Consider the following 15,202-nt stretch of genomic DNA (forward strand, 5'->3'; position numbering starts at 1 on the left):
CAAGTATCAAAAATGCATAGTGTCCTTTGCAGCACTATACCCACGATCAAGCAATGATTAACCTGACATAACCTGCATCTCGAGGAATCATTTTTAGCACCAATTGTCGGTAAACCATTGACTCTAGACACGTAGTTTTTAGCTACAATGTTATTAAATTAATTCAAAATTAACCTCTTGCACTATAATAACGAGTCAAACTCGCGACGAACGTTTCGTGCACACGATTCGATAAACATGGCTGCCAATCGTTTCTATTAAATCGAAAGAAAATTTGAATCACCTGTCATCGAAATCTGGGAATTAAAGGGAACGAGGTTATGTTAAAACATAGACTCTAGACACATATTTTTTGGTTATAAACGTTATTCAACTACTTCAAAATTAGGTAAAGACAAGACAAGGCTACGTCACTTCAGGACTGTAATCCTATAGAAGGAATTGATTAAGCTATAGAACGATATAAATACCGTCCTTTAGCAAAAATAAAGCAGTCCGCGTTTCTACCTCAAGGCTAACGTGTCGTTACTTTGCTCGATCCTTGATCCAACTTCGTGTACGGGTAGCTGCTAACCCTTTCGTTACGGGTGTCGACTGTGGTCGGCGTTCGCGCGATTTGCTGTATGTGAAAATTCCGACTATATAATAGTATAAAATACTATATCAATATAATACTGTATAATATAATATCAAAATAATATTATATAATACTATATTAAATGTAGCATACATAATATAATAGAATAAAATAAAATAAAAGAAATTGCAATGAAATAAAAGAAAATAAATTACAATAAAATACAAAATAATAAAAGGCGTTAAATGGCTCGTTTCATGGCATCACTTCAGGGGAGCGAACTGCCATAACGAAATGGTTAAGTCGCGCCCAGTGAAAAAATACTACGAAGTACAGTACAATTAACCTAATCTACGGATAGACTAATTGTCTCTACGATTACTTTCCACGATATAGTATTTAGTTTGAACAAAACGACTGTATACTAATGTAGCGTTTTTCCGAGTATAAAAAGCAGAATGGTCGAGAGTTCGCGAAATAAAGAGAGAGGGAGAGAGAGAATAAGACAAAGTGTAACATAACCTGACAAAGTGAGATAGAATGATACAAAGTGAGAGAAAGAGTGTATGCAAAAGAGAGAGAGAGAGGGAGTGAGAGAGAGAAAGAAAGCATGCAAGAGAAAGAGAGAATGATAAAATAATGAGGAAAAGGGCCTGGAAGGGTGAAAGAACCGAGGGAAAAGGTCAAGGCGTTCGAAAGAGAACCGTTATCCTGCAAACTTGTGCGTATCATAGTTCTGGTCACTGTTGTTGCCACAGTTGAGTTGTGTCATTATCGTTGCCTATCGTTGCTCACCGCGTCGTTGTTATAAGTCGTAGAAACTTGCTGTACGATATTGTTAATAAACTATAGCTGTTATTGCTACCCTACGTTCGCGTCATTTCGTGTTACCATGGAGTCTTACAGAATTTTTAAATAATAATCTCTACACTATAGCCTCTCTCTCTTAATGTCACTACAATCAAAGAGAGAGAGAGAGAGACTCGAGAGAGAGAATCAGTTATTTCTTCCTATATTTTATTTATCCGATTCGCAGCCCTCTGACAATAGTTTCTGCTGTTCGATATCTCAGAGCCAGTACTCTCGACTCCGTCGGAGATTTGCAAATAAATTAACAGCGTCGTGTATTATTATTCGATGGAAAAACCGACGAGGCAGTGTCACGAGTTCGAAAGAATACTTGGATGCTTGAGCAATCGATTAGCCGAAGCCTGTATACGATTGAGCAATTGCATTGTTCCCGGGGGAACTGTTTCAAAATGTTCCTCCGTCGGGAGCGTGAATGCTTGCGGTTCCGTCGACGATGTGTTAATGAAAATATAATCGACGTGAATCATCGATGCACCGGGTAATCATAACTCGTTCGGATGACCCTCGAAATGTTAGTTTAGAAGCAAGACGTTGACGACGGTGACTCGTTCCATGATTCAACCGTGCCAGTTGATTTAGATCCTTGTCTAATGGAAATTGAATTTTTAACCCTTTGTACTCGAATGATGACTTTGAAGCTAAAAATTGCTATATTATTTTCAAGGGATTTTTGTATTATTAAATCTGTTCATCTATTTTTCATAAATTGACTCAAAATAATATAAATTGACCCATAATAATATAAATTGTCCCATAATAATATAAATTTCCCCATAATATTTCCATTTCAATTAACATTCCATAAACGCGACGTAGAATTTAATGACTCATGCAACAGCCGCACGTTATTCCAAAACAAAAATAAATTCGATACAGTTTAAATTACTTCCGAAACGTGATACAATTTTTGCCGGCGCTACAAAGTCGCCACTCGAGAGCGAAAAGTTTTTCAATTCTTCCTCAAAGTATACACGCACGTAACAAAGTAACAAAGCGAACGTTCTCTTCCGAATACAAAGAAGGAATGTAGAAGACAATGATCGTACGTCGACCAGATAAATCCACCGTCGCCGAATTAACGTTTCGAACGTGATGAGAAGGAACCCGGGCGACGGTATGTAGGCGTGACGAATGCCAGAGCCGGAGGACGGCGAATGGAAGCGTAAAAATTGTCGAAGACGAAGCCGTTATTGAGTCAGACGTATTTTTGAACTAGGATCGCAGAGGATGATAAAATTGATTAATTTTTCAGCTCGTCGTCCTGTTTTAGAATTCGCGTTGACACGTGGAAACGATTCCCAATTTCTGAACTTAACCCCTTGCACTATAATAACGGGTTAGGCTCGTGATAAACATTTCGTGTATGATTCGATAAACAAGGCTGCCAATCGTTTCTATTAAATCGAAAGAGAATTTTAATCCTCTGCCATCGAAATCAGGAAATGTAATTTAAACGAAGACAATCGAGAAAGGAAAAATCATTTCGTGACATCGAGGAAATTGTTAAGAACGAAAAAGTAGTAATCAACGTGGTTCTGAACATAACCTGACATAAGAAAATAGCAATTTTATATATTATAATAAAAATACTTCTCTTGCGATTTATGTCGAAATGCTTATGGTAACACAGTCATTTTCGCACGGTTTCGGATAATTTTAGAACAATTGTCAGATAGACCACACTCATATAATCTATAAACCGCGTAACAAAATTTATCTTCTAAATATATCGACGCAGCCAAATGGTTAAAACGAAGGAAATTCGGCTCGATTAGCCAAGTTCGCGCGTTTTTATTATGGATCCGTGTAATCTAGAACTTAATTCTCCAGACGTACTAATTCTCCAGCTCGTCGAACATTTGTCCCAGTAATTTATCAACGACAAGAATTGCACGCCGGCTGTATTAACACGTTCTAGGCCGAGTGCTATTTCTACTCTTCGCTCTAGCCATTTGCTATTCTATTAAAACTTGCTACGTTATCTGTAATTATCAGTAATAATTGATTGAATTGAAATATTAATAACAATTAATAATTGTATTAAATCTAATTTTTTAATAATTTTGATTAAATCTAAACTTGGTTTAATAATTGTGATTAAATCTAAACTTGGTTGATATAAAAATGATTTTGAAACGAATAATTTTATTGGTGCCTCAGAATCACCACTCGGCTGCAAAGTGTTAAAGGCAACCTCAATTACAGAGGACGGCGAAGATTCGTGCACTCGTTACACAAACGCGCGCGAATATGTGCTCGCCTATACGGGTAATGAGACTCGCGGTGGCAGGCCGTTGTCCGACGCCTTAGAAATTCTTTAACGACTTTATGTCGCACAGCGCGCGCGCGCGCGCACACACCAAGAAACGCCATTTAAAGCCAGCCCCGAGAGTCCGGTAAGATCGCCCCATCTTCGAAGAGACACGCGGAGCCGAAAAAGAAAACGCACCGGACTCGACCGCGCGGAGGAACAAACAAGCCGCGCGACACGGCCGTCGCGTCCCGAGCAAATTGCAAAATCGCCCGACGTCCGCGAAATTATTTTTCATTTTCTCTCCCCGGCGCGGTTTCGTGTTTCGCGATCATTATTCCGCCGCCGAGAAAGCATTTTTTTCCGCTGCCGGCGGGGCGCCGCTCCGTTTACGTGAAAACGCGGAATAAATTCGAATTTTAACTCTCCGCTCCGCCGAGCGCATTTAACGCCGCGTTTTAATGAGCGCGTGTGAGAATAGAAACGTTTAAATTAGAAAATCCCGATGCTTCGCCGCGGGGTTATGGTCTTGCGAAAATGTCCGCGTGTGTATGTCGATTTGAAGAGGGGCAGGTGTGAGATAGGGGAGGGGTGAACCAATCCTTTGGGGGATTCGAAAAACGCAACTTGTTTTAGATGATTTGGCGTAGAGGTATAGGATATGCAGACTGTGTGGATTTTTTAGGCAAAGTGAAAATGTTCTATATCGATTGCAAGAGGAACGAGTAGAGTGTAATTTTATTTATCTACGTAATAATTTTAATAAGCTGGAATTTATTATAGCAATGTTCTTAACCCTAGAGTTAACCTCTGTGGGGTTATCAGCGACTTTATGACATTTTTAAATTGTCTGCAAACGTGTGAATAAATACTAAAACATTTAGGTCTTCCTCGTTCTTTGAACTCATGTAATACTTCATATTTTATATTTTTCAGATAATAAATAGTACTTTAATTAATAAAATCTGAGTCGCAGTCATTTACGTCGGAAAATGAAAAAAATTAAAATTTTGTCCGCACAATTTGCACTATTTTGCAAATAAGCTTCAACGAAGAAGGTTATAGAACAGAACGGTTCATATATAACATAATAAATCCACCTTGAACAACAAATACTAACACCGTAATACTAACGAAAACTGAAAGGAATATCGCTGCATACAGTTGCGGTTCCAGCTTGGCTCTATCTTTTTCGGACAGCCAGAGAACGTATTCGAGAGGGCCGTGCATTTCGTAGCCGTCGCGTCGAGAGGCTCGCGTCGAGTGACGAACCTTCGACAAGCGTTACCAATCAATGCGTGTTCCCCCTATCGAAGAGGTAAACACCGGCCTAACAATGAGTGTTAACAAACTACGAGAGCCTCGGTAATGGATAAGCACATGGGGACAGTAGATTACGGCCTCTGTCCGTACACGAGCACCGTCGACGAGTCACGAGCCCGTCAGCCCATCACCGCGTGGATGTAAACATTTCTCTATCGCTTTCGAAAACGTCGATTAAACAAAATTCAGCTTCTCGAGCGCGAGACAAAGATATCGCCGGGCGTCGCAAACAAATAAACTCCGTTTCTCACACTTTTTTCCCAGCAGCAGTTACCGCGACAATCGCCGAACAGCGTTCCGCCGATTAAACAAATCTGTCGAATCCCGTAATTTTCAAAACAGATTACGAAACGCGTCGCGCGAGACGCGTCTATTGTTAACGCGAACCGTGCACTCCGCGCGTTGCACCCGTTTTCCACTGGCGACGCGAGAGCCTCGCTAATTTATTTCAATCGCGTTCAATTCACGCTAAACATTTTACGACACAAACGAAGGGCGATCTCGTCGTCGGTCGGCTGCGGCTGTGTGTTACTCGTCGCTCCGCCACTTTCGCGACTTTCGAGCACCGGCAATTATCGCCGGGCGCACTCGTCGATTAATTACTGACGGACTCAGACGTGGATATCGATTGAGTCGACGGGAAACCTCGTGGCACCCGCGCGGTCGTCCCTTCTTTCCTCCCGCTTCGTCTCGCCGGGTCACTCGAAACTCGACCCATCTTGGATTCTGTTCGAACATTAGAGACACCTCCCCGGATTTTGTAGCAGAAGGTGCTCGGACGCGTTTATATGTCACTGAAATATCTTCCGAAGATTCCTTAAAATCGTCGATTAGAAACACTATCGTCGAACGTCGCGTAGGTAGACTCACCCTTTCAATTTCACCCTTTTGTCTTAGAAGATCGCGACGAAGATTTTTCACCACTTAGCCGCGTCAATTTATTTTGAAGATCAATTTTGTCATGCCCTTTATCGATCACAATAACTATAGTTTTGTCGACTCTCTACAATTGTCGACGTTCTAGAAAATTACTTTAAACAGTGCGAAAGACTATGTCACCAGAGGCAATTTTACATAAAACGTAGAATAAGTATATTTACTATAAGATGTAAAATTGCCATTTTATTATGAGGTGTATACACGTCGTGCGTAGTTAACAGGTTAAGAAAATGGTGTTCAACTGGATGTTATTTTCTTTATCCTAGGAGATTGCACCTTTATAAGAAAATATTTAGATACCATGCCCACACAGTTATAAAATGTCTTATATAAATGGCACTATAATTCGCGACAGGATTTTCTTAAATTTGATAAAGGCGACTGGTGCTTGTATCGCGAAAGATGCGTCTATTGTGCAAGTATCGCAGAATAATTTCGGCGTTCGAATCGACGTGTGCTCCTCCGGAGTCCCGCAGGACCCGCGAGAAATCAATATCGCTCCGCGATTCGCGACGGCAACATTCTTCGGGTCCTAAGAAAACCGGAACGGCGGTACGCGCGCGTTCGCCTGCTCTAAAATCTTCACCCCGGAACGGCGACCTCGCCAGGATCCTCGCGGCCGCGGACTAGATACCATAAGAACGCAGCCAATAACAACCGATAACAGGATTCACCTTTTCTCCTAACGTCGGGAGGATCGCGAGCCGACGCCGCATCTCTCGGCACGCGCGTCAACAACCGTCAACGGCGAAACGTACGTTGACATGTACTTTGGCGACATGTACGTCGATTACCGGGGCTTACCTGTCGTATCCCCGTGAACATCTCTCGCTGTAGAAGCGGATCACGCGACGCCGACGAACGCCTCGGTTCGACCTCTATATCACCCACGGTTTCTCTCACAGGACTCGCGACAACGGGACGGCACTGGACATGCTGGTCGACGCGCGCAAGCAAAGACGCGCACTCGTCGATCATCCGATCGCAACTGCAGCCCTTCGGTGCCGGTTCGTTCTCTCCGTGTGTTGCTGCTGTGCCGGTGCCTCGACGCGAAAGAGAGGGTGGGAGAGAGAGAACCAGCGACGGGAGAAGCGCGACGGAGACCGACCGATGCCGGAAAAAAGGAGAGCGAGAAGGAGGTGTGTTGCCGGAGACGCGCGCGCGCGCGCTCACCCTCCCCGCGCGCTCGCCTATTGCGTGCGGTGTTCGGCTGCGTGGTACTCACTCCGACGTGTGCCGCGCGTGTTGCGCGCCACGCGGCACCCACGGTTCCGCGAGAGACGCACGAACTCGCGAAATATTTTTTTTCCCTCCCCGGTGACCGCAGGTACACCTTGTTCCACGGAAACTCGAAACTGGCGCAGGAACGAGCTGTCTCGGTTTCTGCCGAACCGCCCGATCCTAAAGTCTGAGCACGGCTTTTAGCTAGGTGGCCGATTAGCTGGCGGCTGGCGACCTTGAATGTTCAACCATTAGCGGACGGCGACGTTTTCGACCGAGAGAAATTGCAGAGACGATTTTCTCAGATGTGTCGAGTGTCTTATATACAAATTATATTAATTTATATATAATAAGAATTATTTTAATTATATTAATTTGTCAAAATCAAATTATGTTAATTTGTATATAATAAAAATTATTTTAATTATATCAATTTGTCAAAATCAAATTATGTTAATTTGTATATAATAAAAATATAATTTATATACGATTATATGCAATTATATACAATTATATAATAAGATATACAAATTATCTTAACTTATCGCCTCTGGCTCGTCCTGCCAAACGAAACGCCGTGGCGACCGAGAGTCGCCCCTCGTCCGCAAAGGGTTAAGCATCGAACTCGTGAATTTAATTATTATAATTTATTAGCTTCGAAACAAGAGTGGACTGAGAGTTTGAGAAGAGGAGATACGATTTCTACACGTAATAATAATATGTTAATAATCTAATTACGATACTTAAACATTATTCTCAAAGACGACACCCTAACAATCTAGACACTACCTCGGCTATCTTGCTCCTCGGCCAATGAATTTCCTGTATCTCACACACGAAGCGGACACTTAAAGATACTGCGACTTCGCATCGAGGAGACCTCGGTGCAGTCTCGCGATGCTCCAAAAGTCTGAACACTGTCTAGGACCAGTCTGATTACGGCTCGGCTGCCGCTGCTAATCCTCGGAGGTTTGAATGAACAAGTCCACCAACTGTCTTACCAATCAGAGAAACATCGCACGTGGCGCGTCCGCGAAGTGGAGGAGGTCTTGCGATTGGATTCCGTGTCGATCCTCTGCCGACTGATCACTGAATTTGGACAGCCTCCAACCGGCACCAGTAGCTTCGCTCAAGAACTGCACGGACTGGAGACTATCGAGTCCCTAGAAGGGTCGCATAGATTCATTTCCTGTGTAGGGGTGCCGTCTCCGATACTCGAGGGTAGCGTGTCCGCGTTCCAGAATTTTGGCAGGACTCCGTCGACGGCACTCGTTGCACCCACCGCGAGCCTCTCGTTGCGAACGAGAAGAGGGGAGTCGCGTCTAAAGAAATTCGCGGACGAAGATATTCGCGTCTGAAGAAATCCGCGGGGCGATATTCCTGGCAAAGGACCGCGCTCGCTCCCCGATGGCTCAATTTTTCACGACCCAGTCGACCCCTTTTGTCCGCGGCTATCACTCGAGGAACGCCACGTGCAGAGCCCCGGGGTCCGGCTCCCGTGCGCCGTAAATACGCGACGGTACGCGAATGCGTGCGAATCCTGGAAAGCGGCGGCGCATGCGTGGCCCACGCAACCACCCTGCGTGCAACCCCGGAACGACATCGTCGGCCAAACACCCCCGCTGGCAACCCCCTCCCCTCCCTCCATTCATCCCCGTGCATTCAGAGAGGAAATCCCCTCGGCTGCGAGGATCCCTCCCGACGTAACCCCCCTTAATCAATACTCTCGCCGCTCCGCGACCGACCAGGAATACCATCCTCGGTGTCCTCCGACTCTCTGGACCAAGTTTTTGGCACGTCGCCGGCTACTTCTGTCTCCTTTTCCCTCGATTATTCCGTTGTCGCTCGCGGACCTAGAAACTCGACGCGTCTCGACACCGGGGACCCACGAATTTAACCTTCGACTCCGGGGATTCGCCTTTGGCGTTCGCTCTCAACGAAACACACCCCAGACGACGGTGTCTCGTCACTTCGATTGTTTCGTTTAATGTTCGCGACGATTTCCAGAAGATTTCGTCCTCGCTCTTTGCACTGCGAAAGCATAGAGCGTGATCAACCCCTTGCGCTCTTTAATAAATATTAATTTAAAGCCTCTGTCAATAAAGTCTGAGAATGATAGTAAATAAAGACGAAATTCTCTCGTTTCGTTAAAGAAATTATTAAGCACAAAAAGACAGATTTAAGGAAATTAAGTAGGTTTTCTCCAAAGTATATTTCACTTCACTTAATCTCTTCTCTGACACAAGCGCCCCTAGAAAAATGATTATAAATTCTGATTTTAATAGGAAAATGCCGCGTGCAGTGTTAAATTGAATAAAAATCCGAACGAAGGGAAATCCACCCCGCGGTTTTTCTTTCGGATTCAGAGAACGTCCCGACGAGTTTCCCTATTTACTAATTTAATGGAATAACGAAAAGGAAAAGACGCTTCCCGAGGGACGAATACAGGGACGCTATAGTCAATCGACGCCGCTGCACCGTGCGTGAACGGATGCCAGAGGGGTGTGATAATTCCCGTAGGAACGTAGTCACGATTTTATTAGCGGCACACCGGTTGTAAAAGGCTCTTTCAATGCTATCCACGTCCGTGATCTATTGCGGTGAGCCTCGCGTCGCACTGAAAGGCCTGCTAATTGATAAATATCGTCGTTGTAAACGCGGTAATTAGCGAGGAAAAATTTTGCAGGACACGGTCGCGACGATAACGCGAACGCGCGCCGATCTGTTTCGTACGGGTTCACGGTCGCTTGTTTTCAGGTCTAGTTTATATCGTTTCGAAGAGGAGGAGCTCGGTCGACGAGAGACCTAATTATGGCTTACCGATTACACGGGGCCCGGCCAACGAATTATTAGCCCTTTCTCGCGGGGAACGCCGAGTATGCTTAGGGGGTTGAAAAACGTGTCTACAGTGCCGCGCCCAAGTATACTTGTATGCGTAGCGAGCGTTTAAAAAAGCTTTCAACGGCTTGGGGTTCCGAGTGTTTTACTACGTTTATCAGGCAGATAATTAAGGGAAAAACATTCGCTCGTAGAAATAAATCTTTCCCGTACGAATCCATGCGAATTAAAACTACCTGGGACAGTCTTTGAATTTTTCAAAACGTGCCACTTTAGAACGCGATTTTAGCAGCCGCGTCTCGTGTTCGTGGCTGTGTGAAATTTCTAATGGCTAATTATAACTTTATCTCATATCGTAAAATATTAAAGTGAACGGCGATTTTAGTTCAATGCTTCGAGGACGATGTCGTTGCGCAGCTGACACCAGACTAGCGTATATTGCAAACGAATCATTTATAATAGCTCTAATCTATAATTGTACAGTATTGAAAATTATAATACATGATCTACTTCTGTGAATATATATAATATATAATATGTAATCTAGTTCTGTGAATACATAAAATATATAATATATAATCTATTCCTCCAAAAGAAAGATTTCAAATATTTGACAAAAATCTTATCTATGGAATATCGATCATTCTGGTCTCGAAGGCATTCGTATTTCTGCTGCGAGTTAAGGGCGAAGCTAAAAGAATTTTCGCAGGGATGGATTTTAGATGGTAACGATGATTTATCGGTGCCAGGAGCCACCATTCCCGTGCTTGAAAACTCTGTCCCAAGCTCTGCCATGCACAGATTATTACAGGTTTTATTGATTGTACCTCGAGACGAAAGTTATTTCTGATATTCCGTTCCCGCGATCAATTTGACACCGATCGGGCGGCTGGCTTGGTTCCATTTCGTCGACGGACTCGACTTTTCCGATACAAATTGTTTCTGACACGTATACACCGTCATCCTTTATAAATCATCCCTTGTCACGTTACAGTACGTAACAGTGCTAGAAAGTTCAAACAACTCGAGAAATTCTGGGAAAATATTTTTCCAGAGCGTCAGATCTAATATCATCAAATGCAGATTTTAATCAATGTTTTTCTATTCATCATGCAATATATTTATTGTGAAAACTGTTTTTAATACTTTTCAAGCTTTTTTATTAATGACGTCTTGTAATTTATGAATCTGGTGTTATTGAAATATTTATGAAGGAATAGAAATGTTTGGGAAGCTCTCCTGTTTTTACATATTGCTAGGAAAAGTTATTTATAATTGTGAATGGAAAATGTGACACGACTTAGGTGCGCCGGTAAATGAAGAACAGCTCCACTACACGTAGCGAAAACACGCTCAAACTGCTGGACGATATTACCGACTTACGATATTATCTTATATCGAACGAAATGCTGAATTTGTTAGCCAAGATCGACTGTTGGTAATTTTCTCTAACAGCTTCAACATGTTCCATGTTTTTTAGAACATAATGAATTTATCAGAATTGATGGGAACATGAATTCGAGAACTACTGTTTTTCGTTAATTACTCGTTAACAAAGCGGCGGATTGCATTTTCGCTAAGGAAAAGGTTACTCCAAATCTTTTATTTCCCGGAGTTACAATAATTTTAATACACCCTATAGAGATAATGAAATAAGAACGAAATTCTATTAACATTAGGTTCTTGAATGAATTTTTGTCATACGTAACGTTACCGATAAAATATTTAATAACGTTCGCTTGCTACAGTGTGCATAAAAAGTTCAAGCTTACACATAACTGAAAAGAGATTGATAAAAAGGTTAATAAAATATTACAGAAAGGAAATGATTAGCTTGTACCTCTTCTTTTTTTTCATGAATTGTTTTAACACTAATTAAAATACACGATTCAATTAATAAGTAAATCTTTTAAATAGTAATTTATTTTTAAAAATTTGTAGTATAAATGTGTATATGTATATAACAAATAATACAAAACAACAAATATAAATACATACTTATCTAAATACATATATTGTACAGAGTATTGCTCCTGTTGGAGATGTTTTAGATTGTTATAATCTATTAATAATTTATCTAATAATTTAGATTGTTATATGATTCGCAAACAGCATTGTATAAATAATGCATCTTACTTTCATTTAACAGCTTCTAAGTTATTCTGTATGACTTTAAAAGATATAAAAAGATAATTAATAAATTACGGAATTAGCTGCCAAATTATAATATCATTTCTCATAATCTCACTTATTCTTTTGATATAAAGTAATCGAGAAGTATGTATTTTTAACATTTATAATATCTTGCTTTGTATCAAAAAGTTTCCATTAATTCTTTCATCGTTTTCTTCTTTTTCGTTTGCATAGTAATCGCGTGTTGACATATTTTTTATATTGCGTTTATAGGCTCTTTCATTTCTTGTTACTTAATTCTGTTGAGGAATTTTCGAATGTACTAGATCCCATGTTATAAGAGTTTTATTCGATTTGGTACATAAGTCCATTATAACAGGGCTTCCTTTTATGGCTTGTAATGTACCTAGACATGTACCAGCTGCCATATTATATACGGGTGTACCATTCTGTACATAAATAATTCAATTGCATTAATTCGTGTATATATACTGAAAAAGAAATTAATAATTACTTACATCGCTTTTGTGCCGCCATTCTTGATTGCCGCCCATTTCGTGACATTTTCCAAGTTTTGGTACTTTCTCTCCTCCTTCCATGCACAATATTTGACCAAGCACTAATTCATTTTTGTCTGTTTCATACCACATCTGCGCAAGTTGCAATGTATTAATGTTAATAATATAAACTATAATAAATTACAATAACCTTGTCTTCGTTATTTTCTTATTTTTTAGAAATATTTGTTTTCCCAATTACCTGCGATTTAACTCTTAAACATGTCGATAATATTAGTTTAGAACCTCTGGTTTTGACATCCTTTTCACTCTGAACACACAGTGCTGTATTAGACAATCTAATTTGATATTCGTCAGTGTAATTTCTTTTCCTAATGTGCCAAGGTTGAATTGGCCTCTGCTCTAATCTCGCCCATTTCTCTTTCAACTTATTTTTACTATCAGATGGTAATGTCAATTCAGGATACACTTCTTTTAGATACCATGAAAAGTTTTTGCAATTTAATTCTTTGCGTAATTTTAATCTATCTGTAACATCGCCGTAATCCACTTTTTTAACATTTTTTAGAAAATAGTCTTTATATTCGTCTAACCAAACATAGGCTACACGCAATGAATTCTTCAACATAGTGTCATGTTTGTCATTTCCGCCGTACGGTCTACGTCTTCTAAATACATGTCCAACCCTTGAACAGGGGATAAGTTCAATACTTCCACCACACATCCAAATCTAAGAAATAGTACAAAGTATTAACAAATTGAAGTTGACACAAGATCAAATAAAGCATTATCTTACTCTGAATGATATTTCTAGATTTTCACCACCCCAGATATCCATACCAGGATCGTATTCTCCTAATTTTGTGAAATATTCCCTATTTATTGCAAACAGTCCTCCAGCCATGGTTGGTGATCTATTTAGTAACAATCACCATGAATACGATTAAAAGATCATTAAAAGAAATATGTATATGTAAATATATAATCTTACCTTATAGGTTTCACAAAGTCTTCATTATGTTTTAAGGTACCAACTGGTAAATTATCCCATTTAAAATGCAAACCCCAGTTAAATCCGCCTCTTACCAAAGGGCTGCTGGTATATTGATATGTATCAGGATTGATAATATCAATTACTGGCATTGCTACAATAGTTTCTGAAAAAGCAATTCGTGAAAGTAGAGGTTCTATCCACATCACATTTACTTCTATGTGGCTGTCTAAGAAGATTAAAACGTCTCCAGTTGCTCTCCTTGCACCAAACATTCTTGCCCTTATTAATCCTTCGCGTCTTTCGGTCTTAAAATATTTTACTTTATCATTGAAATTAATATCAACGTACGCTGCTATTTTTTCGTGTAGACCATTGTCATCACTCCAATCATTTACTAAAATAATTTCATATAAAAGATTATCGGGAGTCCTTTGAATAATGGAATGTAAAGATCTCAGAAGCGTCACGTAATGTTCATTATAAAAGCATATAACAATGCTGGCAGATGGTAAGTGGGTGGGAATTTGCTGAGTTTTGCACAGCGAATGCCTCGTATCAGGCAATGTTCTGTGCAACCCAATGTTATCCGATACCAAAACATTGAAAGCATAATTCTTATAACCTTCATCTCGTTTTTTCTGATCATCATAATTGCGTACAATTCCTAGCTCATCCAAACCTACAAACACATTAATACTTTCATTAAGAAAATATATTAAAAACAACAAAGATATAACAGCTTATTTTTCTTTTGGCAATTAAAATATTATATTAACACAATACCATCTCCCAAAGTAACTGCAGGTTTTACTGGCACAGGTTGCAAATGTTGTATAAGACTTTTACTGTTCTTATAACTAGATCCTTTCAACTTATAACTACCTTTCTGTACTGATAGTTCTTTTCCATCGTGAACTATTTGATTATCATATAACGGTAATGCGTGATCACTGTACGTTCTGTGATCAAATGTAGGCTCTTTAAACAATTTCGAATTCTTTGAGACTAGTACTGTTGAATTAAAGAAGTTATTGTATTGAGATAATCTTGAATAAAGGTACAAACTGAAAGTCCATGTTAAGGAGGCTATTATTACTCCGGACAAGAAAGAAAAGTACCTCGTTGACATCATCTATGAATTGTTTAAAAAAATAAACGAATAAGTTAGTAACACTGGTAAAAGTTACTAACATTAGCTTCGTTAAAAGTAAAACGTAACGAACACTCACTGTTCTGATATGTCTGTTTGGTAATTTAAATCGAAATCATTATTATTTGAATTAAATATGTCCTCGTTTTATAGAAAAAATTACACACAGGTGACTGCTACAAATGTGCGTCACCATCTTGAAATTTCCCATAACAGCTGTTTCGTACGTTTTTTAACATTTTGAGGTATTTACGGTCATGTACCATTATTGAAAATTATATATACACTGTCAAAAATATATTTCTATCAGAATTGCTTTTATAATATAATTTGTAAATGTTTTTCAGTTTGGGTACAACTACTTCGAGAAAGAATCAACTTTTATCAA

The 15,202-nt window shown here is 40.2% G+C and overlaps 2 protein-coding genes across 4 annotated transcripts in view; both read right to left on the minus strand.

Annotated features, from left to right (window-relative positions):
• Positions 1 to 6,962, minus strand: part of LOC144478317 (growth arrest-specific protein 2) — a 48,036-nt gene extending 41,074 nt beyond the window's left edge. For all 3 annotated transcript variants that reach the window (XM_078196095.1, XM_078196096.1, XM_078196094.1), the window contains exon 1: positions 6,765 to 6,962. The gene's annotated coding sequence lies outside the window, so the exon portion shown is untranslated. The remainder of the gene's footprint in view (positions 1 to 6,764) is intronic.
• Positions 6,963 to 11,920: 4,958 nt separating this feature from the next.
• Positions 11,921 to 15,199, minus strand: Pgant35a (polypeptide N-acetylgalactosaminyltransferase 35A). Its single transcript, XM_078196175.1, has 7 exons — positions 14,894 to 15,199; positions 14,448 to 14,796; positions 13,662 to 14,343; positions 13,467 to 13,584; positions 12,912 to 13,400; positions 12,671 to 12,802; positions 11,921 to 12,601 (listed from the first exon to the last, which is right to left on the minus strand). The coding sequence occupies exons 2-7, from the start codon at positions 14,794 to 14,796 to the stop codon at positions 12,446 to 12,448; spliced, it is 1,926 nt and encodes a 641-aa protein (XP_078052301.1). The 5' UTR covers positions 14,894 to 15,199; the 3' UTR covers positions 11,921 to 12,445.
• Between the last annotated feature and the right edge of the window lie 3 nt (positions 15,200 to 15,202).

The sequence above is a fragment of the Augochlora pura genome, chromosome 2 (genome assembly GCF_028453695.1).
Source record: "Augochlora pura isolate Apur16 chromosome 2, APUR_v2.2.1, whole genome shotgun sequence".
Classification (NCBI taxonomy): Eukaryota; Metazoa; Arthropoda; class Insecta; order Hymenoptera; family Halictidae; genus Augochlora; species Augochlora pura.